Here is a 25,161-nt window from a genome sequence, read left to right as displayed (position 1 = left end):
AAATCATTTTACAGACGCTTGTGCTATACAGCCAAGAAAGCCCAATGTGTAGTTACATAGTGAAATAACTTTGTAAAAAAAAAAATCTTCTGTGGAAAAAGGAAGTTCAAACTTGGCTCTCATATGAAGCATGGCTCCCTCTGGCATAAACCACCTCAATTTCAAATCACACCACAGCACAACGGGATTTCCAACTTGCCATTCCAGGACTGCTCATCTGTTGTCAGTCATTTACTGATGGAGTGTTGTCCCAAGCCATAGCATTGCCTCCAGCATACTTAAAGTGGACCCAAACCAAATATTTTTTTAATTAAAAATATTTAGTTGCACCACTCTGACACATACAAAGATAAATAAACACTCCTTCAAACCTATGATCATTTCAGTGCATGCTTTTCACCCTTCTCTTTGCATAACTAGGGTTATACTGGGGGCAGCCATTAGCAATTCCTCCATTGCCAGACACCATCTACTCCACCAGTTTGCCGGAAAAATCCCGGCAATTTGAAAAGAAGGGAGGGGTTCCTCCAATAAATGTAAAATATTTTACATTTGTCATCATGCAGCTGAAAAAAGGCTGCTATTTATTATTATAATTTAGAAAATAGATTTTATTTCTGAAATCTTGTATTTTTAATTTGGGTCCACTTTAATAGACTGAGATGCTTGTGGTGAAATTCTGTCTATGGTTTTTGACCAACATGTTTGCTGGTACCAAGGTCAAATAATATTTACCTCATCTGTCCAGAGCACACTGTTCCAGAAGCCCTGGTATTTATCTAGATGAGAGTATACTTTAATCTTGTTCCTCCTGGACAGCATAGGTTCCCTCCTACTACACGTCCCATGTGGATTTATTTGTGCAGTGAGCTTCTTTCTAATAGTAGACTTCCAATGCATTTTGACATAAACAGCACTCGTAATTCATATGATATAAATTCTGGAATTCTAAGAGACTTCTTTAATTACTAAGGACTCATTCACATTATGTGTGGTGCTGCCAGATCTGATACATTGCACATGGTCGGCTGTCTGCATTCTCATGACAGTTCACAGTACAGTCTGCGTCACCATGCAACGCATCTGAAAACATTTTTGCAAATGGCTCATGTGAACACTTGTCAACTTCCACGTTACAGCACACGGCATACAATGAAAAATGCTTGAGCGAAATTGTGCTTGTTACAGATAGGAACAAAGTCTTGGCATTCTAAATTTGAATTGAACTTGCTGAGACAGCCAAACTGGGGCAAGATGCCAATTTTTTTTTGGTAAAATCCTCTCCACTGGTAATTGATCTCCAGGACTGAGGAAAGACTAATGTCCAATTGTGGTTATCGACAACTATATAACCTCCTTTCTGAAGGCCCCAGACTGTTCTTTTGACCTAGGCATGCTGATGCCATATACATAACAGACCAAGTCAAAATGAATAACTCCGGTTTAAATTAGGTTCTTTCGAGAACCTATATTATGAGGTTTTAATTATTTGCACCTACATATAATTCCAGGTAGTGAAACCTGTTGAGGCTGGCTTTCTCCTCATCCATGAACTAAATTAACATCATTTTATATATTTTTCAAGTGTATAATACATCAGTGTTACTGAAATGAAGGACACATTTCTATCTAGTTATAAATACAGGGAGGAATGTGGTTTATATGCACACAAACGAATGATAGCGTGATGCTGACATGTAGACAGATTTGATATATATTTCCGCCAGGGTCAAATTTGCCAAAAATACTTCATTTTTTTCTCCCCATGGGGATAAGCGAGACACTTAATTTTTATACATGGAGCTCTGATCATAAAAATGCCTAACACTGCAAATATTTCAGAAAGAAGAGACATTTTTACAGCATTCTTATTATGCAAGTAATCTTATGTAGGAGATATGAATAAAAGGTATGGATTTCTATTGATTTATAAAGTGCCAACATATTCCGTGATGCTGTACAAAAGTAGGGAAAAAAAACATGGGCTACATAATACTGACAATGGTTTACACCAATATACAAAATACAGAAATGGTAATTACAGCGACAAAGTAACATAATTAATATATAACAAATTCCAAGACCCAAACGGGTCTTATAGTCTAAAGGAAGTGGGGGAGGCAAGGGGGGAAAGGGGGGTGTAGAGACAGACAAGAGGTGGGGTGGTATACAATAATACCTACAGGCAGTGTGTTTTAGGCTATCTAGTAATGATCACTATTACCATGAAGGAGCGTTTCAAGATTTCCAAGTATTTGAGAGATGTGTTGTGGCAGGGGGATTCCAGAGGAGGGGTGAAGCACATGTGAAATCTTGGACACATGAATGAGAGGATGTTGTTCTAGAGGAGGACGAAAGAAGGGCGTGAGAGATAGCGGTTGGGTTGGTATCTGGAAACAAGTGAGGAGATGTTCAGGGAAAAGAAATTTTGAAGAACTTTGTAGGTTAGGGTTTAAGGGTTTGCAAATGGATGTGTAAGCAATAGTTTGCTTACACAACACCTACGTGCCCCTTGCTCACATACAATGTATATTGTGTGTCATACATGAACACATGAATGTACAGCACTGTCATGTCATATGTGTATTGCGCTGCTATTTATATTTTATATTGAACTGAATAAAACTTAAGGTTTAACCCTCGGTGCGCCATGTTTTAAGAAACGAAAGGTCATGAAAGAGGATATAGCAGACAAGCAGTTGGGAACACGTGCGAGAAGGGAGTTAAGGTCTGGGGCGTAGAGGTACAGTTGCGTATGATCTGATTATAAGTGGTATTGAAAACCAAATGAGTTGATTAAGTTGCCAAGACTGAATGTAGATGGAAAAGAGGAGGTGAGGCAAGGACAGAGCCTTGAGGTACCCCCACAGAAAGGATTTGAAGAGATGATCTGAGTTACGGTGGCCATACATCAGGCAAGTCGACTTGGCAGCTGATCAACCATCCAATTCAGATTATTATAATCAAACGAAAATCGGTGCCGCCAAGTGCATGCCCGATCGACAATGCAACCAATTTTAGGCTAAAATTGGACGCATTAATTGATCGGACATGCTGCAAGATGTTGGGCCATTATGGTTGGTCAGGTGTGCGGTAAGCGATATCGGGACAACCGGCAAACTCCCAGCACTGTTTATACAAGTATGAATGTATGTATCATTCACCAAATAGATATATGAAGATCCGGCACTGCTTCTAGCTTTAAAAAGAGCTTTATTGCCAGCGGCTCTTTCAATATGCAAACAGTATTCATGCAGTACAAACATGTAAAGTGCACATACCCGTTGTGGTTAGCAAAGGTTGTGGGGCATGGTGGTGAGAACGGCCCGCCTAACGTCCGTTTCGCTTCAGTAGCGTCTTCAGAGGCAGTGTGTGATATCTATGTTTCTGGATCCTGAGCATGCTGTGCTTTGTATGTGTTACTACCTGGTGGAATCGATGCATTTTGGGATTGCAAGAAGCGATTTATCTTGAGTGCCGCCGTAGTGCCAGTTGCTGTATCCTCCATTGTGCAATAAATGTATGTATATATGTGTGTAAATGTATATGTATGTGCATTTATACATTACCTGTCCTGTGTCGTAGTGCCCGTCCTCTTCTGAATCCACCCATACACGGCGCTGGCGCATAGCACGCCAGCGCACATGTGACATCACACACGCGTCATGCTGGCCTGCGTGCATAGGGAATAGCAGCGGATTTGAAGACAGACAGGCACTGAAGACAGACACAGGACAGGCAATGTAGAAATGCACATACATTTATTTACACACAGGAAAATAGTGGTGAGGCGGCAAATGTGGCCAATTCAAGAGATATTTCAAGCTGAAATTGATCAGGAATCGACCTGCGGTGTATGGGCAGCCAACAAATCTCTCTCTAATCAGATTCAATTAGAGAGAGATTTGTCTCTTGGTTGAAACTGCCCATCATCGTTGGATGTATGGGCACCTTGGGGGGGGCATCCGCCTCTACACCAGCACCGCTTGGTGCACAAACACCACCACCCTGTTCAAATGTTGCACCCCGGACGTCGAGCTCCTCATCGTAAACTGCAGGCCTGTGTACTCCCCCAGAGAGTTCTCCTCCTTCGTCCTGGTCGCAGTATACATCCCACCTGATGCCAATACCTCAACTGCCCTCCGCAAGCTATGTGACTCCATCACGCGGTGGGAGACATCCCTCCCGGACTCCCTTTTCATCATCCTGGGAGATTTCAACAAAGCCAACCTCCGTCAGGAGCTGCCCCGCTACAGACAGCACATAACGTGCCCCACCAGGCAGAGGAACACCCTTGATCACTGCTACACTGTGCTCAAGGATGCATACAAAGCTACTCCATGGGCTGCCCTTGGTAACTCTGACCACTGCCTCATCCACCTGCTCCCCACCTACAGAAGGCAGCTTGCGACCACTAAACCAGCCCTAAGGACTGTCAAGAAATGGACAGAGGAAGCAAAGCAGCAACTTAAGGCCTGTTTCGAATGTACCAACTGGTCAGCCCTGGAGTCAGCTTGTCTGGAGGAATGGGCTGGAAGTGTTACGTCTTACATCAGCTTCTGCGAGGAGTCATGTATCCCAACGAAGACCTTCAAAGTCTTCCCCAACAGCAAGCCGTGGTTCAACGGCAAGCTACACCGGCTCCGGAAACTCAAGGCAGAAGCCCACAAATCCGGCACCCCTGAAGAGTTCAGAGAGGCCAGGAACACCCTTAACCGGGAACTAAAGGGAGCGAAGAGGAACTACTCAGACAAGCTGCGTCTCAGCCTCCAGTCTAACAATCCACGCGACGTCTGGAAAGGCTTAAGGGCAGCCACTAACCTAAAACCTCCCCCTCAGCACGCAACACCTAGCACAGAACTTGCCGAGCAACTCAGCGAGTTCTATTGCAGATTCGAGAAGAAACCCACCTCACTCGGGACACAAGCAACCCCACCAGGGGGGTCACCGGTCTCAGCCCCGTTACTAGTCCTTGAAGCTGACGTCCTGAAACACCTCCGGAGGCACAACCCCAGGAAGGCCTCGGGCCCGGACGGCGTGTCATCAAATTGCCTGAAAACCTGTGCAACCCAGCTCACTCCTGTCCTCACCTCCCTCTTCAACAAATCACTGAAGGAGGGTAAAGTACCTGCCTGCCTTAAGAAATCCACGATCATTCCGGTCCCCAAGAAGCCAGGCATCTGGGATCTTAACAACTACAGGCCCGTAGCCCTTACTCCCACCATCATAAAGATCATGGAAAGACTGGTCCTCTCTCACCTTAAGCGAGCCACTGACTCCCTCCTGGACCCACTTCAGTTTGCATACAGGGCAAACAGGTCCATCGAGGACGCCATTAACATTGCTTTGGCATACACCACAGAACACCTCAATGGCCCGGACACCTACGCCAGGATCCTCTTCCTTAACTTCAGCTCGGCCTTCAATACAATCTGCCCAAGCATCCTATACGACAATCTGTTGCAACTTGGTCTTGACCTCACTCTGTGCTCCTGGATCAAGGACTTCCTCACAAACAGGACCCAACTGGTGAAGCTTGGCAGCTGCTCCTTACAGGAAAGAACCACAAACACAGGTGCCCCGCAAGGGTGCGTACTGTCCCCAATCCTGTTTTCCCTTTACACAAACAGGTGCACATCAGCTGATAACTCGGTCAAGGTCATTAAATTTGCAGATGACACCACCATCCTGGGACTTATTGGCAGCGACAGGGAACATGCATACCGGAATGAGATTGAATGTATCTCCAGGTGGTGCAAGGACAACCAGCTTGTACTTAACGCAGCAAAGACAGTTGAGCTGATAGTGGACTTCAGAAGGCGCCCCCACACACTCGACCCAGTCTCCATTGAAGGCACTGACGTCTCCAGGGTGTCGAGTGTCCGCTTCCTAGGCACCACCATCACCAATGACTTGAAGTGGACTGAGAACACCACCAAGGTTCAGAAGAAGGCCCAGCAGAGGCTATTCTTCCTGAGGCAGCTGAGGAAATTTGGGATGCCGTGGGAACTGATGACAACTTTTTACACTGCCACCATTGAGTCCATAGTTGTCTGGTTTGCAGGCGCCACTGCGAGTGACAGACTCAAGCTCCAGAGGGTAATCAATACTGCAGAGAGAATCATTGGGTCATCCCTTCCACCTCTGGACCTCCTACACACCTCTAGACTGTGGTCGAGAGCAAATAAAATACGGAACGACCCCTCCCACCCCGGCAGTCGCTACTTTGACCGCCTGCCTTTGGGTCGCCGCTACAGATCCATCCCCACCAAGACCACCAGACATTTAAATACTTTTTCCCCAAGCCGTCCGCCTGCTGAACTCCTGCTACCACCCTCGCGAAACACGATAGTCTCGCACTGCGGCCCAAATCAGGTTGCACCCTCTATCTAGTTATACCTGTTATGTAATCTCGCTGTTGCTTAAACAATATAGATGTCATTATTATTATTTCTTGCACTCTCCGTCTGTCTATTGTCTAAATGCCCCTTTCACATGTAGCAAACTTTCCATGCCGTGTGTACCACAAAAAATTCCGGGTGCGATACCTGTCGTACTCGGCGAATAAACTGATTCTGATTAAGAGACTGTGAAAGACTTTCCATAGAGATAGAAACATATCCAGGAGAGAGCCAGGCCCTTTATGCCTACAGATGGAAGTATCTGGAGTAAGGAGTGGTCGACAGTATCAAATGCTGATGACAGATCAAGGAGGAGGAGTATGGAATGATGCATTTTCCACATCACTGCTTGCAAATGAAGGACAGCATACGGCCTCTCCCCACCAATCACATCCAATTATCCAACTTCCCTCTCACATGCACCGCAACGTGTACACACAACAGGAAGGCTTACTTCTTCTTGTCTGAGCTTTCCACTTCTGGAGGAATTCCTACCATGAACACCGTTCCCTTCTCAACATCCAGGGGAGCTGCCAGGACTAGCGGAAGCAGCTTACACCGCTTATTTTTTGTCTGAAATGTAAAAATAAAAAATAACAAAATGTTTAATGAAGTGAATGCTAATTAGTATATATTATTTAACCATGAAGTGAAAGTAAACAGATGAGAAACAATGGGGTCTACAGTCCTAATACTAAATAGGACTTTCCTGGAATCTGACAGTCGTGTTTTGTTTCAAAGCTAAAAATCTAAGTTTAAAGCAAGCCTGAAATAAAAAAAATAAATAATAATAAATAAATAAAAAAAGACAGTGATTACATTCTGAAGTATAGAGATAAAAGTTGTGTGTGCTACGGCTGTGCACCTCTCGGGCAGTGTTGCGTCAATTTCCCACTGTGTCCCTCATAGTTGTCCCCATCGGGATATGTGACCCGGGCTCCGCAGTTGTAAGCATGTTGCTTTTTTACCCCCTCATATTGTGCCTCGAGTATAGGCCGAGACCCCCACTTTTTTAGCCTCAAAAACTCTGCTTATATACTTTAGTATATACGGTAGTTGCTTTTCGCTTGTCACACTAAGTGCTACATGGAGATTTATGGCCAGCAGTGTGCATTGGATGTACACACCCATCTCACAAGGACCAATGTAATTTCGTAGAATTCACATTTTATGCTGTAACCGTCTAATTTAAAAGATGTAGAAGGGGAATGATAAAATGAAAGTTCAGCCTTCCCTTAAGGTGGCCACAGACTATGCCACCTGCTTGTTCTATAGAAAGTTCAGTACCAAATTATTTATACACAATGCCAACAGCTCCCATAATGCTATACATAGTACAAAACAAATAGTGGAGAACAGATATGTGAGAAGTTCAAAACTGTACTATACTGCTGGATGTCCTTATTGAACAAATACATACATTATGTTAGTTTGAGACATCACCGATCATATAATAAACTACAGAAAAATAAATTACAATAGAAGGAGGTCCTTGCCCTTGCAAGAGTATGATCAAATCACTGACGGAACTAAATGCATATTTTCTTAAACTATTTTTTATGAATTGTTTTTCTTCAAAACGGCAATTGGAACAAGGGAAATGATGAACATTCAATAAAAAAACAGTTTTATTTGTCATCACTTCATCAGCCACAACTTTGAATTGCTATGCACAAATCATTAAATGTTAAGGTCAGCCTGGATGGCTCTGCAGACAGAGGCTGTCACCAGTCACAGTGTGAGCAGATGACAAGAGGATATCCCCTGAGAATACAGGAAAACATGCTTGCCCGGAAACCGGCCATTACTGTGAGGACAGCAGGGAAGAGGAGTGCATGTCTGGGGAAAACAACAAGATAAATCTCTAAGGAAGACTATTTTAGAAAGGAGGGGGATATGCAGCACTGGTTAAAGTTAATTAATCAACGGGCCAGGAAAGCCCACTGCTGTCATGACAATACTGGCAGCTGCTAGACAGAAAGCTTCACTTAATAAGGAAAACACTGAGGGAAAAGATTTTTAGTACACACCAATAAAGATTATATTCATCAATTTAGTCCTCAGAAACTGCACTAGATTTAATTCCATCATATCAGTATGTGGTTTTTTTTTTTTTTACAAAACGACTGACATACAGTGTGGAATGATTTATTAGGATAGTCATAGATTGGCTCTGATTGGTCCACTTTCAAGCTGCATATATTTGCATACAAATATACATAAATCTGCATGCACTCAGAAATATTTGCATCTCATTGATCATCCCTACAGCTACATGGTTAATGGCCACCATTTCTGTCCATTTACAAACAGGTCAAAATTTTATTTTTAACAAAGATAAAGAACAAGAGTCATCAAAATGTCTACACCACAAGTTGCATCATCTGGCATTTTCAACAAGAGGAAACTGGTGAAAAAGCCACAGAAATGAGGAAATAAATGACACCACTCTGGGATAAGTTCCTTGTTCAATCTGTCTAGACTTTATTCTAACACACGTTTCAACATTGCCAATTCACGGCAGATTTTTGTAAACCCGAGAAGTCACGCAAAACAGAGATTAACCAAAAGCAGTTTTGTATATGCTGTTAAATTAATTTTCACATGCATGAAATATGGTACACATGAAAGACGATTAGAGAAAAAAGAGAGACCATGTTGTCTGGCAGCAGTGACTAAACTCCTTTTACAATGCCCCCTCTAGTGGTTAAAAGTCATATTGCAGAATAAAAAAGTTGCAGTCTGAACTTCCACTTCAGACCGGTTAACTATGAAAAACAAGTAAAAATCTCTCATTGAGCAAATTAAAAATTTCCATTTGCGTTGAGCAGAAGTCAAATTTTATGCCAGTCTTTGTGGATTCTTACAACTGTGGGATTAATTAAATGGGATGACCTAAACTACAGATCAGTTTCCAGAACACCATAGAACAATACAGACTTTCTTCCAGCATAGAGCTATACACCACAAACCACCCTGCATACCTCAGGTGGAATAGTTTCCCACTCAATACACACAGAATTTTTGTGCATCATTAATTTTCTTTTAACTACATAACAGAGCTTAAAGAGGAACTTCAGCCAAAACAAACATACGGTCATTAAGTTACATTAGTTATGTTAATTAAAATAGATAGGTAATATAATCTCTTACCCACCCTGTTTTCAAAGAACAGGCAAATGTTTGATTTCATGCGGGCAGCCATCTTTTTGGTTGAAAGGAGGTGATCACCCCTCCCAGTTGCTAGGCAATGTGGACAACATAGGAAATCCCATCATACTTTGCACAGCTACAGCGAAATAAAACCTGGGCAGTTTTCTTTGATGGGGCGGAGCTTAGCTAAAAATGAGACTTCTATAAGAAAAGCAAAGTTCTGATGCTGTGAAACTGTTAAAGAAACACAAAGCCTTTTCAGTGCTGCTGAGTAAATTTTTAGTCTGGAGGTTCACTTAAAGTAACCTATGGACAGCATTTAAAGACAGCAACTGGTGAGAGTCCACACTGTATTAGGACTCAATGACACTGCACACATGCCCCATCCCCTGCCTCCATCGATGATGATAATGATCTATAAATCTGTCATCCAGCCTGCTATCAGTTCACCTAGATGAGGGTGGGATAGGAGTGGTGAAAGCAAGCACTAGCCTCTTCTTAAAGAGACTAACAAAAATCTCAGCCTTATTTCTTCTATCCTACAAGTCCCTTTACCTGTTCTATTGTGATTTGGCTACTGCAGCCTTTTCTAGTTGCACTGTCTCTGTAATATATCCAATCTTTTCTTTGACAAGCTTTGTGGAGCCGGAGAGGAATGCACTGCCTCTGTTGTGATAGGGAGAAGTTATGCACGCCTCCTTCACACCCCCTGCAGGCTCTATGTGTGTGCGCTTTGTTTATTAGTCACAGACAGCTCTCTGCTCTCAATTTCAGCTTGTCTGAGTGGGAAAGGGAGCTGCCCATGCTGAGAAACTGAGAATACCTGACTGGAGTTCACTATGTAATAAAAATTGGTAGTATACTGTAACAAGATAGAGAATATATATATATATATATATATATATATATATATATATATATATATATATATATATATATATATATATATATATATATATATATATATATATATATAGATATAGATATAGATATATAGATATATATATAGATAGAGAGAGATAGAGAGAGAGATCTACTATACATTTAAAGAGAGCGTAAGGCAGCGGCTGAATCAAAGTGCGCAGCGTAATCTGTGCGGCTGCGTCCTGCTCAGCACGGCGGCTGCGTCCCACTCTCCACGGCAGCCGCATCCAGCACTTTACGGTAGATTCGGGTGACCTCTGTAACGGCACAATAGTACAGTTGGAAAATGGAAGGATCCTAAATGAGCTGACTAAAGGGGTGGGCAATAACGGCAGCTCCAACAACATAAAAAGATGCCTCCTACTACAACATGGATTAGCCTGAGTCGCGTCAGTAAGGTAAATCTGCCGACGTTACACTAAAGCAGGCCATACACTCCTTAGATTAGCAGCAGATAGATCATCAGATAGATCTCTGATCTATCTAATGCGTTTAGGAACATTTTTTACTAGGAACAGATTTCCAATAGATTTCAGTATGAAATCTATTGAAAATCGATCTAAAGGCTTTTTTTTTTGCCATCAGATTTCCATTAGGTCCAATGCAAAAAATGATAACCCATCTCAACAGAACGACCTAGATTTTCCATCATGTCAGATCGATTGAAATCGGCCACAAAATCGATCGATTGGTCAATCGATTTACGATTAATCGATCGGCCGAAAATTAGCTCAGTGTATGGGCACCTTAACCACTTGAGGACCACAGTCTTTCTACCCCTTAAGGACCGGCCACTTTTTTTCCATTCAGACCACTGCAGCTTTCACGGTTTATTGCTCGCTCATACAACCTACCACCTAAATGAATTTTGGCTCCTTTTCTTGTCACTAATAAAGCTTTCTTTTGGTGCTATTTGATTGCTCCTGCGATTTTTACTTTTTATTATATTCATCAAAAAAGACATGAATTTTGGCAAAAAAATGATTTTTTTAACTTTCTGTGCTGACAATTTTCAAATAAAGTAAAATTTCTGTATACATGCAGCGCGAAAAATGTGGACAAACATGTTTTTGATTAAAAAAAAAAACATTCAGTGTATATTTATTGGTTTGGGTAAAAGTTATAGCGTTTACAAACTATGGTGCAAAAAGTGAATTTTGCCATTTTCAAGCATCTATGACTTTTCTGACCCCCTGTCATGTTTCATGAGGGGCTAGAATTCCAGGATAGTATAAATACCCCCCAAATGACCCCATTTTGGAAAGAAGACATCCCAAAGTATTCACTGAGAGGCATAGTGAGTTCATAGAAGATATTATTTTTTGTCACAAGTAAGCGGAAAATGACACTTTGTGACAGAAAAAAAAAAAAAGAATCCATTTCTTCTAACTTGCGACAAAAAAAAATGAAATCTGCCACGGACTCACCATGCCCCTCTCTGAATACCTTGAAGTGTCTACTTTCCAAAATGGGGTCATTTGTGGGGTGTGTTTACTGTCCTCGCATTTTGGGGGGTGCTAATTTGTAAGCACCCCTGTAAAGCCTAAAGGTGCTCATTGGACTTTGGGCCCCTTAGCGCAGTTAGGCTGCAAAAAAGTGCCACACATGTGGTATTGCCGTACTCAAGAGAAGTAGTAGAATGTGTTTTGGGGTGTATTTTTACACATACCCATGCTGGGTGGGAGAAATATCTCTGTAAATGACAATTTTTTCATTTTTTTTTTACACACAATTGTCCATTTACAGAGTTATTTCTCCCACCCAGCATGGGTATGTGTAAAAATACACCCCAAAACACATTGTACTACTTCTCCCGAGTACGGCGATACCACATGTGTGGCACTTTTTTGCACCCTAACTGCGCTAAAGGGCCCAAAGTCCAATGAGTACCTTTAGGATTTCACAAGTCATTTTGCGGAATTTGATTTCCAGACTACTCCTCACGGTTTAGGGCCCCTAAAATGCCAGGGCAGTATAGGAACCCCACAAATGACCCCATTTTAGAAAGAAGACACCCCAAGGTATTCCGTTAGGAGTATGGTGAGTTCATAGAAGATTTTATTTTTTGTCAAAAGTTAGCGGAAAATTGATTTTTATTGTTTTTTTTCACAAAGTGTCATTTTCCACTAAATTGTGACAAAAAATAAAATCTTCTATGAACTCACCATACTCCTAACGGAATACCTTGAGGTGTCTTCTTTCTAAAATGGGGTCATTTGTGGGGTTCCTATACTGCCCTGGCATTTTAGGGGCCCTAAACCGTGAGGAGTAGTCTGGAAATCAAATTCCGCAAAATGACCTGTGAAATCCTAAAGGTACTCATTGGACTTTGGGCCCTTTAGCGCAGTTAGGGTGCAAAAAAGTGCCACACATGTGGTATCGCCGTACTCGGGAGAAGTAGTACAATGTGTTTTGGGGTGTATTTTTACACATAGAAGTATGGTGAGTTCATAGAAGATTTTATTTTTTGTCACAAGTTAGTGGAAAATGACACTTTGTGAAAAAAACAATAAAAATCAATTTTCCGCTAACTTTTGACAAAAAATAAAATCTTCTATGAACTCACCATACTCCTAACGGAATACCTTTGGGTGTCTTCTTTCTAGAATGGGGTCATTTGTGGGGTTACTATACTGCCCTGGCATTTTAGGGGCCCTAAACCGTGAGGAGTAGTCTTGAAACCAAATGTCGCAAAATGACCTGTGAAATCCTAAAGGTACTCATTGGACTTTGGGCCCCTTAGCGTACTTAGGGTGTAAAAAAGTGCCACACATGTGGTACCGCCGTACTCAGGAGACGTAGTATAATGTGTTTTGGGGTGTATTTTTACACATACCCATGCTAAGTGGGAGAAATATCTCTGTAAATGACAATTGTTTGATTTGTTTTACACACAATTGACCATTTACATAGAAATTTCTCCCACCCAGCATGGGTATGTGTAAAAATACACCCCAAAACACATTATACTACTTTTCCTGAGTACGGCGGTACCACATGTGTGACACTTTTTTGCAGCCTAGGTGCGCTAAGGGGCCCAACGTCCTATTCACGGGTCATTTTGAGGCATTTGTTTTCTAGACTACTCCTCGCGGTTTAGGGCCCCTAAAATGCCAGGGCAGTATGGGAACCCCACAAGTGACCCCATTTTAGAAAGAAGACACCCCAAGGTATTCCGTTAGGTGTATGGCGAGTTCATAGAAGATTTTATTTTTTGTCACAAGTTAGTGAAAAATGACACTTTGTGAAAAAAACCCAATAAAAATCAATTTCCGCTAACTTTTGACAAAAAATAAAATCTTCTATGAACTCGTCATACACCTAACAGAATACCTTGGGGTGTTTTTTTCTAAAATGGGGTCACTTGTGGGGTTCCTATACCGCCCTGGCATTTTACGGGCCCAAAACCGTGAGTAGTCTGGAAACCAAATGTCTCAAAATGACTGTTCAGGGGTATAAGCATCTGCAAATTTTGATGACAGGTGGTCTATGAGGGGGCGAATTTTGTGGAACCGGTCATAAGCAGGGTGGCCTTTTAGATGACAGGTTGTATTGGGCCTGATCTGATGGATAGGAGTGCTAGGGGGGTGACAGGAGGTGATTGATGGGTGTCTCAGGGGGTGGTTAGAGGGGAAAATAGATGCAATCAATGCACTGGGGAGGTGATCGGAAGGGGGTCTGAGGGGGATCTGAGGGTTTGGCCGAGTGATCAGGAGCCCACACGGGGCAAATTAGGGCCTGATCTGATGGGTAGGTGTGCTAGGGGGTGACAGGAGGTGATTGATGGGTGTCTCAAGGTGTGATTAGAGGGGGGAATAGATGCAAGCAATGCACTGGCGAGGTGATCAGGGCTGGGGTCTGAGGGCATTCTGAGGGTGTGGGCGGGTGATTGAGTGCCCTAGGGGCAGATAGGGGTCTAATCTGATAGGTAGCAGTGACAGGGGGTGATTGATGGGTAATTAGTGGGTGTTTAGGGTAGAGAACAGATGTGAACACTGCACTTGGGAGGTGATCGGACGTCGGATCTGCGGGCGATCTATTGGTGTGGGTGGGTGATCAGATTGCCCGCAAGGGGCAGGTTAGGGGCTGATTGATGGGTGGCAGTGACAGGGGGTGATTGATGGGTGATTGACAGGTGATCAGTGGGTTATTACAGGGAAGGACAGATGTAAATAATGCCCTGGCGAATTGATAAGGGGGGGTCTGAGGGCAATCTGAGCGTGTAGGCGGGTGATTGGGTGCCCGCAAGGGGCAGATTAGGGTCTGATCTGATGGGTAACAGTGACAGGTGGTGATAGGGGGTGATTGATGGGTAATTAGTGAGTGTTTAGAGGAGAGAATAGATGTAAACAATACATTTGGGAGGTAATCTGACGGCGGGTTTGCGGGCGATCTAATGGTGTGGGTGGGTGATCAGATTGCCCGCAAGGGGCAGGTTAGGGGCTGATTGATGGGTGGCAGTGACAGGGGGTGACAGGGGGTGATTGATGGGTGATAGGTGATTGGCAGGTGATTGACAGGTGATCAGTGGGTTATTACAGGGAAGAACAGATGTAATTAATGCACTGGCGAATTGATAAGGGGGGGTCAGAGGGCAATCTGAGCGTGTTGGCGGGTGATTGGGTGCCCGCAAGGGGCAGATTAGGGTCTGATCTGATAGGTAAAAGTGACAGGTGGTGATAGGGGGTGATTGATGGGTGATTGATGGGTAATTAGTGGGTGTTTAGAGGAGAGAATAGATGTAAACAATGGATTTGGGAGGTGATCTGATGTCGGATCTGCGGGCGATCTATTGGTGTGGGTGGGTGATCAGATTGCCCGCAAGGGGCAGGTTAGGGGCTGATTGTTGGGTGGCAGTGACAGGGGGTGATTGATGGGTGATTGATGGGTGATTGACAGGTTATCAGGGAAGATAGATGCATACAGTACACAGGGGGGGGGGGGGGGGTCTGGGGAGAATCTGAGGGGTGGGGGGGTGATCAGGAGGGGGCAGGGGGCAGGGGGGGGGGATAAAAAAAAAATAGCGTTGACAGATAGTGACAGGGAGTGATTGATGGGTTATTAGGGGGGTGATTGGGTGCAAACAGGGGTCTGGGGGGTGGGCAGGGGGGGTCTGAGGGGTGCTGTGGGCGATCAGTGGGCGGGGGGGGGCAGATCAGTGTGTTTGGGTGCAGACTAGGGTGGCTGCAGCCTGCCCTGGTGGTCCCTCGGACACTGGGACCACCAGGGCAGGAGGCAGCCTGTATAATACACTTTGTATACATTACAAAGTGTATTATACACTTTGTAGCGGCGATCGCGGGGTTAACATCCCGCCGGCGCTTCCGTATGGCCGGCGGGATGTTACGGCGGGTGGGCGGAGCCAGTTGCCGGGGGAAGCGCGCGTCATTAATGACGCGATCGCTCCCCCGGCATGCCTAAAGGACGCGCCGCCTGAAGGCGTATTGCGGTCCTTTAGGCGTCCACTTTGCCGCCGCCCATGGGCTGTGGGCGGTCGGCAAGTGGTTAAAGCTGTAAAAGGAATTGGCTGTGTAAAAAAAAAAAAAAAAAAAAAAAAAAAAAAAAAAATGTAATCTGCCAAAATACATGTTCGTAAGTATGATACACATACAAATAATAATAATATAGTGACTAAAAACAAAGAAATTAGCCATAGTTCCCCTTTAAAATACAGTGTGGTTTTTAAACTGCAAATATGACAGAATGATGCATTGCAAAAAATAAATTAAAAAAAAACGAAAAAAAAAACAAAAAACTTTTTGCTACAAGTGTTGTATTAGTTATCTGTAGTACACATACAATTCATTTTACAATTTATTTTTCACTTCAAGTTTGCTTTAAAGACTGGGTTCCACACAGTTCTCCCAATGTTAATATACTTTCCATTACTGTATTTGACCATTATTATTGACATAGCGGTTGCTATGGGAAGGGGAGGAGAGACTACACATGGCACAAGGTGAGGAGGGGAGCAATGGACTTGTCCGGCGATTGTCACATAAAGATCTGGCATACCATGCATCATTCACAGACCCTAGGGGACACCTGTACACCTGCTAGATTCTAGGCTGAGAACAGCCTAGCGGGTGTATGATGCTCTAAGAAGACTCAGTCCTGCCTCTGGAATAGAAATAGGTTGCCTACAAGAGATGTATGCAAGTGCATTACCGTACTCTGCTCTAACCAGAGCCTTTTCCTCAGAAATGCCCCTAGTTTGCACACAGGAGGGTAAACACTTCAATGTATTCTTTTTATAGAATGGGGAAAATGATAATTCCCCACTAAAAATAATCAATTCACTGAAACAATATAAAAAAGAGAATACTAAAATGTGATCCGCATGAATGTATGACATTTACTATTCTATACTCACAGAGCTGACAAAAGATTTCAGCAAGTATTTACAAAGCAGGCACAAGGAAACTGGCTTGGAAAACATCTTCACATCCGGAGTTCCCTGTAAAAAAATAAAAAATTGGGGTTAGTAAAAATCTCGGCTGCTGCATCGCTAAATATGAAAATCTTATCATTCAATAGTTGTCTTAAGTATGGAGAACAAAAAATAATAATGCATCTGGGTTAGGAAGAAATGAACCTGTGTCCGTGTAACTGAGATCAATGCATCCTCCCAATTGCCAGGCTTCCTCTCAAGTTTTAAAATACAGTCCTAGTCAACAACTCAATAGAATATGTACAGTAAGAAATAAGCGTAGTCAGGCAGAGAGCCAAGCAGTGTGTTTGTACAGACATCAGTCATCCAAAACTATTGGGATTGGTTTTCTTGGACAATTAGAGATGCAGGTGTGTACTAGACCTGGTTCTATCACTGGAAGCAATAGAAAATAGTGAATGACAGACAATGTAAGCTGCTGCTTGAAATCTACACATTAGTCACATGTTAGACAAACTGATAGAAGAGCATTTTGGCTAAATGAGAAAGACTACACTTGCTTCTTGCGAGAATATGCCATTATTAAAGCTAACCTGTGGCTTTTACAAACACAAAAAGTTAGATACTTACCTCAGTAGAGTAAAGCCACTGGAACCTACAGAGGTTCTTCCATCCTTTTTGAGTCCACCGCTGGTCCCCGAGACCCTCTGCTTTTTTCTTTGTTTTAGGGAAGAGCCAATTAACTTATCTGTATGTTTTTGGGATGTATGTAGCAATCTGAGTGCCCGGAGGAAACCAATGCAGACATGGTGAGTACATACAAACTGTGCAAATAGTGCCCAGTCTAGGACTCGAAGCAGCGCTGCATGGCGAGAGTGCTAACCACTTCGCCACCGTGACGTCCAGAGTTTAGAGGGTCTCAGTGCTAAAATGACAAGCATGGTGAGGATGGGGAATCCTTTTTATTAGCCGGTGGCTTCACTCTACTGAGGTAATTTTTTTTTTCTTTTCTATTTTGTCCTCTCTCCCTCTAGGACAATGCATCACATCAGCTGAAAATGGTGTGCTTCCTCCATGGTCAGAAATAAGTATTTGTATTAGAAAATGAACATGAAATATACAAAGAAAAGGCTGTTACAGAAATCTTTTATACATACTTCCATGAGGTAACAATAGAGGAACGGACCCTGCGACAAAATGAGGTTGGTGCAGATACAGCTCGCCACAGTCTGCTGAATGGCACGCAAGAGCTTCTTGGAGAGTTCCAAACCACTGTGCAGTCTGTCCAGATTGCTCCTGCAGATAAAAACATACACTAATAATCATGGCAAGCAACAAATTCGTGTAGCATTCATTTCTCCACTGACCTAGGGAGGGAGTTAAGGGCCTGTTCAGGAGGCGACAGGATTGAGCGCAGTGTTTGCACAAACAACTGCAAAACCTGGTACCGAGTACTGTGCATTCATTTGAATGGTCAGTGCTTAAGAGACTAGCACCGTGACAGTTTTATAATACTGCTTGAAATGGCCCTTAAATTAAACCCCCTATATTCCCAATTGAAATGATGTGAGCACAACTCTCTATCCACCAAATTTTAACAACCTGGTTGCCTTAAAGAGACTCCGTAACAAAAATTGCATCCTGTTTTTTATCATCCTACAAGTTCCAAAAGCTATTCTAATGTGTTCTGGCTTACTGCAGCACTTTGTACTATCACAGTCTCTGTAATAAATCAATGTATCTTTCCCTTGTCAGACTTGTCAGCCTGTGTCTGGAAGGCTGCCAAGTTCTTCAGTGTTGTGGTTCTGCTATGCACTCCCCCCTCAGGGGGGAAAGAAACACACAAATGATCTCTTGAGATTCAAAAGGAAGGCTGTATACAGTCTGCTTGTGTATGGATGTATTTTCTATGTGTGGACATACTGTACATCAACCTACTTCCTGTTTTGGTGGCCATTTTGTTTGTTTATAAACAAACTTTTTAAAACTGTTTTTAACCACTTTTAATGCGGCGGGGAGCGGCGAAATTGTGACAGAGGAGAATAGGAGATGTCCCCTAACACACTGGTATGTTTACTTTTGTGCGATTTTAACAATACAGATTCTCTTTAAGTTCCAGTGATAACACAGCTCTGAGACAACCAGTCAGATGCATCATACCTGTAGGCAGCTGCCACATTCCTGCAATGGAGATGTGTAAACAACAGAGGGGTTCCTGGGATAAGGAGCGTGAACAGCTGAAGTGGCTCAGAGTGTTTCAGGCTCTCTGGCTGCCTGGCAGTAGGGTAGGGTCATTTGAGCCCAAAGATGGAGATCTCAGAGATGAGTACTTTTGAGTTTATAATGTGGAGGGTGTATACTTAGGTTACCGTAATTTGCAGGGCTGTGGATTCGGTACCAAAATCAACTTGAAACTTTAGTTTAGGATTCCACTGACCCTACCCTGTCAGCCATCCCCAGCTTGCCATTGCCAACATGAATGCCCCAGCATATTGCCAGTATAATAAGATTGATTGGAGCCCCATATCAGGCGGGTTCCAGCATGTAGCCTTGCCACCTTGCGGAAAACGGCCTGTCTTTTCACTATCTGACAGAAAAAAGGCCAAGGCCTTTTTAAGCAATGGGGCAGATCTGTGAACTGGAACCCAGCTGATATGGGGTTCCATATGGTATCCATATTATTAAACTGACAATGTGTTGGGACATTCTAACTTTTAAGCACTTAAAGGATACCCGAAGTGACATGCGACATGATGAGATAGACGTGTATGTACAGTGCCTAGCACACAAATAACTATGCTATGTTCCTTTTTTTCTTTCTCTGCCTGAAAGAGTTAAATATCAGGTATGTAAGAGTTAAATATCAGGTATGTACAGGGTCACACTGTAGTCACTTCCTGTCTGAGACAGGACTGAGTCAGCCACTTACATACCTGATATTTAACTCTTTCAGGCAGAGAAAAAAAAAAAAAAAAAAGGAAGACAGCATAGTTATTTGTGTGCTAGGCACTGTACATACACGTCTCTCTCATGTCAAATGTCAGTTCGGGTATCCTTAACCTCCCTGGCGGTAAGCCCGAGCTGAGCTCGGGCTATGCCGTGCAGGGGGAGATCTCAGCCCCTCGTGGGGCGATTTTCATTCTGTAAATTGCTGTGCGCGCAGCCGCGCGCACAGCTTGATCGCCGCCGCTCTGCAGCGATCGGCCGCACGCAGCGGCTGAAGAGGGCCCCCGCCATTGATCCGGGCAGCGCAGGGCTCTGAGTTCCGGGCAGCGCTATGGGCTGGATCGGGTGTGCCTGACGTCAGGACGTCGGCTGACGTCCATGACGTCATCCCGATCGTCGCCATGGCGACAGGAGAAGCCAAACAGGGGAACGCGTTATATACGCGTTCCCCTGTTTGCTAGATGCCGGCGACGATCGGGCTAGAGGGCCACATGCGCCCTCTAGTGGTGTTTCATGTAGCTACCACTCTGGTAGCTTTACATGAAACATTAAAAAAAAATAAAAAAACATTGGAATTCTGCAATTTTTGCAGAAAAAATTAACCGCCAAGGAGGTTAAAGTCAAAGCAGACATGAACTCAGAATGTCCTCTATGTTCTAAAAGATAATAGCATAATCTTTAACCAATTTTTTTAAACTAATTTTTTGTTACAGCTGATGCAAATTAGGGCTGCACGATTTTAGGGAAAAACTGAAATTGCGATTCTCTCAGAATTTGCAATTTAAATTTTTTCATGATTTTTTTTCAAAACATGCTTTAGCACTAAATTCACAATGTACAGTAACATTTACAAACATGCACTGGCAGAAAATGAAATCATATTATCAAACTGAGTGTAGTATGATGTCATTTTCTGTCATGTTTGTAAATGTTACTGCATTGCGAAATTGAATTTATCAAAACAAATAGCTAATCTACTGCAAACAAAGATGAAAACTACACTGCTTAGTTTCAGGCTTGATGACTGGCTGAAGCTTGAGTGACAGATCAGTGCAGAGTCTCAAAGAGCTTAAAGAAGTACTCTAATCCTAGTGGCACAGCCAGCTGGTGAACGTTTGTTATAATAGCTTGCGCTGCCCGGCCCCACAATTTATTTTAATACATAATGTGATTGTAATACTTTCAGGGTGATGATGTATATTAATTGAAAATATGCATGGCCAGTGTATGAGGGTAGGGTTGGGGTCTGTGATGTTGCTGGCAGGTGGCTGAACGACATGACCTGGACTGGATTGTATGAGGTAAATGCAAGTATAAAATACTGGAGGGGGTGGGGCCTAGCGGTGGCGGGGTCTGAGTGTGTGAGACCAGTTGAGCTGTGCAGAGTAATTTAATACAGGCAATGCACTGTATTATAAGCTGCGACTAACATTTAATGTGCGGCGTATTGCGGAGTGCTTGAGTCGGGCAGCGGGGGGCGGATCCACTCGAGTCACTGATTGGCAGAAGCTGTGACTAGCAGTGCACATTTTTGACTGTTAATGAGCCGGGCAGCAGGGGGAGGGCGAGTCCAGTCCAGAGCAGCACACTGCGCCACCAATCACTAGATAGAGATGGTATGACGGCGGCGGTAGGCGGAGCTATACCCTCTGTACAGCTCCACCTACGTCATACCATCTCTATCTAGCTATTAGTGGCGCTGTGTGCTGGACTGGACTCGCTCTCCCTCTGCTGCCCGGCTCATTAACAGTCAAAAATATGCACTGCTAGTCCTAGCTTCTGCCAATCAGTGGCTCTTTATGACAGAACCATGCAGCCAAGCACAGCGGACGCTGACAAAACCGCAGCTACTGACGATCTGTAGATCGTCTGCACATGAATCGCGGTTTCGGTTTAAAACCGCAAAACCGTTCAGCCCTAATGCAAATCCTAAAATAAATCTGCAGTTTCTACTGTCTGATTCATGGAAGCAGACATATTGGGCTTGATTCACAAAGCAGTGCTAATGCATAGCACAACACACAATGTGACCCGTGCGAAGGTTAGCGAGCGGTTATGTCGCGCACGATCGTGCTTGCTTTGTGAATCAAGCCCGTTGTTAGCATCTTGTGCTTTCAAATGAGCTTATCTGCCATCTCTGGTGTGGCAGTTACCTGATCAGGCCCTAGGCAATGTGACTGTGGGTACATATGAGAGTGATGTGCAGGTACTCTGCAGGAGAATGAGGCTATTCTTCCTCTATTACACATTCTTCATGCACAATCTGAACCTTGTTTATGTGTGACAGACAACACATTCATTCAATATGCACAACATTCTTAGTGGTTTCACAATAGCTCTGCAGTGAGTGCATATGTAGAGTACAATACTACTGTGTAACTTCACTTGTAGTCAACAACCCCCAATTTAACAGCATATCAAATCTGCAAATAATATATTTGTATAGACCCGCATCAACACAGAATTATTTGCATCTCATTGACTATCCCTACTAGTGACAACTACTCATCAGGCTTTATTCTTACAGCAGAGATGTTATTTATTTTATATATATATATATATATATATATATATATATATATATATATATATATATATATATATATATATATATATATATATATATATATATATATAAAAAAGAAATACCTGTGTAAACATCAGATATGATATGTATATCTGGTTTTAAAAATATGTGACTGCTTTACTTCAGTATACATTTAACTATTTTTTCATCAGTTTATTTCATTTTTGTGGACTAAGCACTGCTATTACAGTATATACATTATTTATGATGACTAATATCTGAGAAATACATCACATTTTCTCTTTTAGTTACAGGAGTCTGCTTTTCCCAACTCAGAGAACCCAAAAATTGCTCCGACTCCACAGCCCGGGTAATTTGGGAAGACTTTAACCAGCTAATTAATCGGTGACTTCTATTTATTTAATATATTTATAAAGCGCCAACATATTACATATTTAGCTTCCTGGGTTAAAATATTTATTCATCACTAACCAAGATCAACTTTAACTTCTAGCCACTATTTTACTGCAGAGCAACAACAACTTAGAACAAAACAGGCAAAGTAATCCCCGTTACCTAGACAAGCTGTCCAATGCCTTAATAAAGTTATCGGTCCCATTTTCATCTTTCTCTGTGTTTTCGAGTAGTGAAATTACAGAAAATACCACATCACTGGCCAGGAACTTATTCTTAAATCCAAACTGCACGCTGAATGTCTGAACTCGGATGTCTTTCATTCTATAGGGACACAGCAAAAGGCCAGAACTGAAAACACAACTTCAAACTAAACATTTATACATTTTGTGTGGCAGAAAAACAGTACACAAAAGGAAATACATTCTAGTTTAAGTGGAAACTAGTTATTTATTTATGCATGTGAAGTAACCAGTGTATTAAATCTATGCTTTGCATTAACCTTCTGGGGACGGCCTGTAGTAAATCCTACTCCGCACTTGAGGCTGCTGCAGACCCAAAGCAAACTTTTTTTTAATGTAAAATGTTTAGTTGCACCACTCTGACACATACAAAGAAGGGAGGGGTTCCTCCAATAAATGTAAAATATTTTATATTTGCATTTACATCATGCAGCTGAAAAAAGGCTGCTATTATAATTTAGAAAATAGAATTTCTGAAATCTTGTATTTTTAATTTGGGTCCACTTTAACTGATGCTGTGTAGGATTTACACCACCTGCTCATTCCACTCCCGCCGCAATAATTGTGTGCACCCGAGAGGGGAAAGTATTCAAAAGAGTTTTTCCCAGATTTATATTTAGTATTTCAACTACTTTTTTGTACTTTTTCACTTGCTAGGTGCTGAAAATGTATGGTTTAATTAAGATGAGGATACCTCGCATGTGAGAAAACCAAGGAGAAAAGTTAACTGTATCACAGCCATGGTGCAGTCACTGGGCAGTAGAATAGCTCCTTGCACAACTTCTAGTGCAGTGGTCATCAAACTAAGGCCCCCGGGCCGAATGCAGGCCCCTGAGGATTTTTTACCGGCCCCTCCACATGGAAGCCAGAAAGCAGTAATTTTGCTTGTTTCCAATCCAATTCCACTTCAGGTGACACTGCTGTCCAATTGGACTTCAGGTTGTCACCTGGGTATGCTTCACTATCTGGCCTGCAAAGAAATAATTTTATGTATACTCCGGTCCCTCAGCAGTCTGAAGTATGTTGACCCGGCCCTCGACCCGGTTTGGGGACCCCTGGTCTAGTGGGTCGCTGCTACCCACTGAGGTGTACATGCGGGACACGAATGCCACCCAACTGTCTGTGCCAATTATGCTTGGCAGATCTACAGGAGCATTTGGAAGAAAAACTTATGAACACCCAAACAATTTATGAAAAGTAACAAAACTGTGCTAAAGTTACATGCTTAACTCTAGTTCACACTACAAAACGCAATCGCTAAGCGCTTAGTGATTTTGCGAAGGAATGTGTTTCTGCACATTCCTTTAAGAAAAATTGCTCTAAAAATGGTACAGGCAGCAAGTTTTTGAGTTTCTCAAAATTGAAACACTGCAGTGACCTCATTTGCCGATCAGCAAACTGAGCGCAATCACTCACAGTGTGACCCAACCCTCACAGTACAATTTCTGGTGGTCATACACACACACTAAGAGCTGGTGCACACCAGAGCGGTTCGGAAGCATTTTTTTACAATGCTTGCAAGGGGAAAAACCGCTTGGCTAATGAAAGCGAATGGGATGGTGCACACCAGAGCGGCTCGTTTTTTTCACAAATGCAAACTCGGGGGCTGCAGCATTTTTTAGACTTCTGAGGCGTTTCTGCCTCAATGTTAAAGTATAGGAAAGTGGAAAACCGCTCTGAAAAATGCTAGATCAGAGCGGTTTTCCAGGCGTTTTTGTTACAGATGCTGTTCAGTTACAGCTTTACTTTAGCAATATTTGAAATGTGCTACACAAACGCTCCAAAAACCGCTAGGCATGTTCATGAAATCTGCTTCAAAAACCTCTAGCGTTTTGCGGAGCTACAACTTACCTTATAAGCTTAGAAATACTAACCTCAACCCTTAACAAAACCTGGGCGATTCACTAAACCCATTTCAGATGAAACTGAGATAGCAAATCTAATGAAAGACCAATTCTCTCACAAGCACTTGATCAAAGCATAAAAATAATAAATTAGTTTTAGGAAAATCAGCTGAATTAGTTTTATCTTTTTAGCTGTACAATGGCATTGGTTTCTTATCTTTTTATTGAAACAATAAACGTGGGCGAAGGTTGGGACAGGAGCAGGGGAACGTGGCCATGCATGCGCGCTGACATGCGGTGGTGACAGGGGCGGGAGGGG

General features: G+C 42.8%; 1 protein-coding gene across 1 annotated transcript in view; it reads right to left on the bottom strand.

Annotated features, from left to right (window-relative positions):
* The window catches only part of CDC45 (cell division cycle 45), a 90,057-nt gene that overhangs the window by 13,910 nt on the left and 50,986 nt on the right, over positions 1–25,161 (bottom strand). The window contains exons 13-16 of the mRNA XM_068243145.1: positions 22,919–23,080; positions 18,027–18,165; positions 16,852–16,935; positions 6,856–6,974 (exon numbers count right to left, since the gene is read on the bottom strand). Coding sequence (XP_068099246.1) covers positions 6,856–6,974; positions 16,852–16,935; positions 18,027–18,165; positions 22,919–23,080 — 504 coding nt within the window. The remainder of the gene's footprint in view (positions 1–6,855; positions 6,975–16,851; positions 16,936–18,026; positions 18,166–22,918; positions 23,081–25,161) is intronic.

The sequence above is a fragment of the Hyperolius riggenbachi genome, chromosome 1 (assembly GCF_040937935.1).
Source record: "Hyperolius riggenbachi isolate aHypRig1 chromosome 1, aHypRig1.pri, whole genome shotgun sequence".
NCBI classification, from domain to species: Eukaryota; Metazoa; Chordata; class Amphibia; order Anura; family Hyperoliidae; genus Hyperolius; species Hyperolius riggenbachi.
This window is presented reverse-complemented; position numbering and strand designations above follow the sequence as displayed.